Raw genomic sequence first — 3,317 nt, 5'->3', positions numbered from 1 at the left:
AAGATTTATAGAGCCAAATTGTTGACTTTTAATTCACCTATAAGCATAAATATAATCTCTCATCTAGAAATTTTCGCGTTTGTCATAATGAGATTATTTTCTATCGAATATCCAATAACGAAAAAAGTGCCTAGTAATTTGAACTGATTGAGATTGTATCTGTAACTATTTACTTAAAGTGGACTTTTAAAATGTTATGAGTTTTGGCATGAAGTGACGTGTTGCAGAGACTATGAAAGGGAAAAAAGATCACGTAGTAGAAGCTGCAATCTACATTCGATCCGTGAATATCTCTGAAATTTAACCAAGATAAGCGAATTCTCGTGTGGGAGAAAAGCCAGAATGTTTTCCCAATCATTTAAGATATACAAAAGATTAAATAAAAGGTTAAACACGGTGTCCATTCAAACCTTTTGATTCCTTGCTAAGCGATATTTGGTCAGATAACGTGTTGCGAATCAACACGTGAAATCGATATCACAGATATATGCTATATGGACACTTCACATGGGAATGAAAAACAGTTGACTACTAAATAACAGTTGCGTGTTAAATTAAAAGTACATAAAGTGTGTTCCACTTTTCACTTTTTGATGTAAAATTCAGAGCACAAAGTGCAGCTGTCGACAAATATTTAAACACTAATTCCACTATTGTTGTTAGCTAAGGTACTCATTTCCTTGTTTTCCCGAAAAATATTGTCGCACATACCAGATCCCATGTGAAATTAATTGTAATGCGCAGCCCGGCTTTGCCTCCCGTGTGAGTCGCTTCCGGACGCGTTTCCATTCGACATTCGGACTGACTCCTTTTTCGTCGAAGTCCCGCTGCTGATGGATTCGCTACTAGACGCCATCGAGCCGGAGCCATCCATTGATGAAGACGATTGCTTTCCGGACTGAACTGTCGAAGTTCTGCGCTTAGACTGTTCCTGTTGCTTTTGTTGTTGTTGCTGCTGTTGTTGTGTATGTCCCTGTTGTTGCTGTGATTGCTTCCGTTGTCTCCCAGTTTCTGCAGTGTTCTGTTTGGTCATGGAGCTGCTGGACCGTTTGCTTTTCTTCCCTTTTTCTTCTTCGTTCGTATCCTCCGATGGCGCTGGCGTAAGCGGGGCATCAAGGTAGGAGAGTTCCGAAGGAGTGATCTTTATCCCGTCTCTATACGACGGCGTACACTGGTACTCGTAATGACGATACAAACGTTTGAATTCCACCCTCCAACTAAAGTAAGGACCGTCCCGTCCATTCGATGAATCTCGGAGTTTCGAATCATAAGCCGATCTTGGCCTACCAGATTTCATGCTTTCACTGACCGGAAGTATTCCAGGAACAAGGAGATGGAACAGATATTCTGGATTATTACGAAAGTCTGTGAGTGGAGCACAGCGAAGAATCATCTTGTCATCCTTTTCGTTCGGTTCTAGTTCACGTCTGACAAAGTTACGGTAACTAACCACAGTTCGATCGTGTCCGTATAGACTTGAAGCACTGCTGCTGCTTGATGCAGATTCCCTACGAGCTAGAAGAAACGCTGTTTTGGGGCGTGTTCGATAAGAACGCCTTGATATAGATCCAAAATCAGAAAGTGTTCGAGAATGGAGACAATCTCGAGAAAGTCTAATATTCAATGAAGGTACCTGTGACAAAGATTCATTGTCTGCGTCAGCTTGTGTCTGATTTTCAACAGCTTCAATTGTTTCTGCGATTTTTCTCATTTTCAGCCTGTAGGCTTCGTCAACAGCTGTAAGTCCTTCGCGATTTTTCTTGTCGAATGCGAATTTGTATTTCCACTGCGCTTGTGTAATGACTTTAACGAGATTCAAATTGCCGCTTCGGACAGCATAGTGGAGCGCCGTATTCCCCCATTTGTCTTGTTCAAGTAAATCAAAATCTATTGCGTTGAGAAACACTTTGGCGAGGTCAACTCTTGTGTATATACAAGCAAGGTGCAACACCGTCATACCGTATTTGTCACAATTTTCCAAACTAGCGCCTTTTTCGATGAGCAGACGAGCAATCCCAGTTCCCCACACTTCTGGTTCCATAAAGGGACACAACATAATCGGGGTGCGGCCATTTTCATCTGTCTTTTCCATTTCCATGCCAAGGTCAATGAAGAATCGAACTTGCTGAAAGTACTCTAGTTTGATAATGTCTGTTAGCTGAGCTATAGGCTTAGCCTTCCCGAATCGTTTGGCCTTCATTTTCTGAGGATTGTATTCCAAAACTGTTCACTTATGTTGAAGGTGTCATTCTATGTGATCAATAAAATCTTTTACACTTTTTATGAGGACCACACTCGTCGAAACTATCTGTGTTTCCTTTGTTTATATAAACTCAAAGAAGCACTTCAAATAGAAATCATGGACAAAACAAATAAATCCTATTCCCTTTTTGACGGATACGAAACACGCATATTACAATTGTGGCGCTCCATATCTTTTCGAGTGTCAGTTTCAGGAGAACGGAGTGTAAATTTCAACATTCACTCTTCTCTATTGATCTAAGTGCGTATTACCACCACGATGCTTTGACAACGTTTAAAGTAAATAGTTATTATTTTGGTTGTAGTTTGCGTCCAATTATCTGTACGACACGTAACGGTTTTCAACTATACACGACTAATTCTGGTGTATTGCCATACATATTGTAGCCTTGAGTCGTCTTCGTGTTGTAAACTGTAGTTTGTTTAAATGACAGCAGGAGACCCCCGTTAACATAGGAATAAGGACATTTACGACGCAGCTGTTCACAGGTAGACTCTTCGTCAACTGCAAAATAATAAAATTGTGTATTAGATTTATCATTTGCAATCGTTATACTACTTTCCCATCTTTGTTTTAAATTCCATGAACATTATCAGCAATGGAAAGTGACTGCTGATTTTATTTGTATAAAACGCGAAAAACTTGAATTATTGGAATAAAATATGAGACATTTAAGCCAACAGAAACAGAGCTTAGATTAAGCGTATGATTGAACCAGCAAACACGGTTAATATAATGTATTTTAAACTATGCTGTTTGAATGATCGGATCAACCTATTCCTGAACTGGACTGTAACTTCCATCAAAATAGTTTAGTGGTTTTTTTTTTTTTTTTTAAATTTGAAGAACACCGTGGTCTAAATTCACACATGAAAAATAAATACACATGGAAAATAACAATAACTGGTGTTACCTTCCCTTCTGTTGAGATATGCAAGTCTATTATGTTTCGTAGTGTCTGACTACTTGTTTTAATAAAGACTTTAACGTTACCTTCAGCAGCCAAAATCAATTAAATCTTACAAATTGTGATACTTTGGTAGACGAGGGAGAT

At 39.1% G+C, this 3,317-nt stretch overlaps 1 protein-coding gene across 1 annotated transcript; it reads right to left on the bottom strand.

Moving 5' to 3' along the window:
* Positions 1–727: 727 nt before the first annotated feature.
* LOC132557686 (uncharacterized) lies at positions 728–2,275 on the bottom strand. The gene has a single exon (XM_060222205.1). It carries the CDS (start codon positions 2,198–2,200, stop codon positions 728–730), a length of 1,473 nt encoding a protein of 490 aa, XP_060078188.1. The 5' UTR covers positions 2,201–2,275.
* Between the last annotated feature and the right edge of the window lie 1,042 nt (positions 2,276–3,317).

Source organism: Ylistrum balloti, unplaced genomic scaffold, assembly GCF_031769215.1.
Source record: "Ylistrum balloti isolate Yb309-2 unplaced genomic scaffold, AGI_CSIRO_Ybal_v1 Utg370706, whole genome shotgun sequence".
NCBI lineage: Eukaryota > Metazoa > Mollusca > Bivalvia > Pectinida > Pectinidae > Ylistrum > Ylistrum balloti.
Note: the sequence above shows the minus strand (reverse complement) of the source record. Positions and strands in the feature narration are given on the sequence as shown.

Bases quoted from the DNA above. Each gene is read 5' to 3' on its own strand.
- LOC132557686 (XM_060222205.1), bottom strand. From the start codon at position 2,200: ATGAAGGCCAAACGATTCGGGAAGGCTAAGCCTATAGCTCAGCTAACA.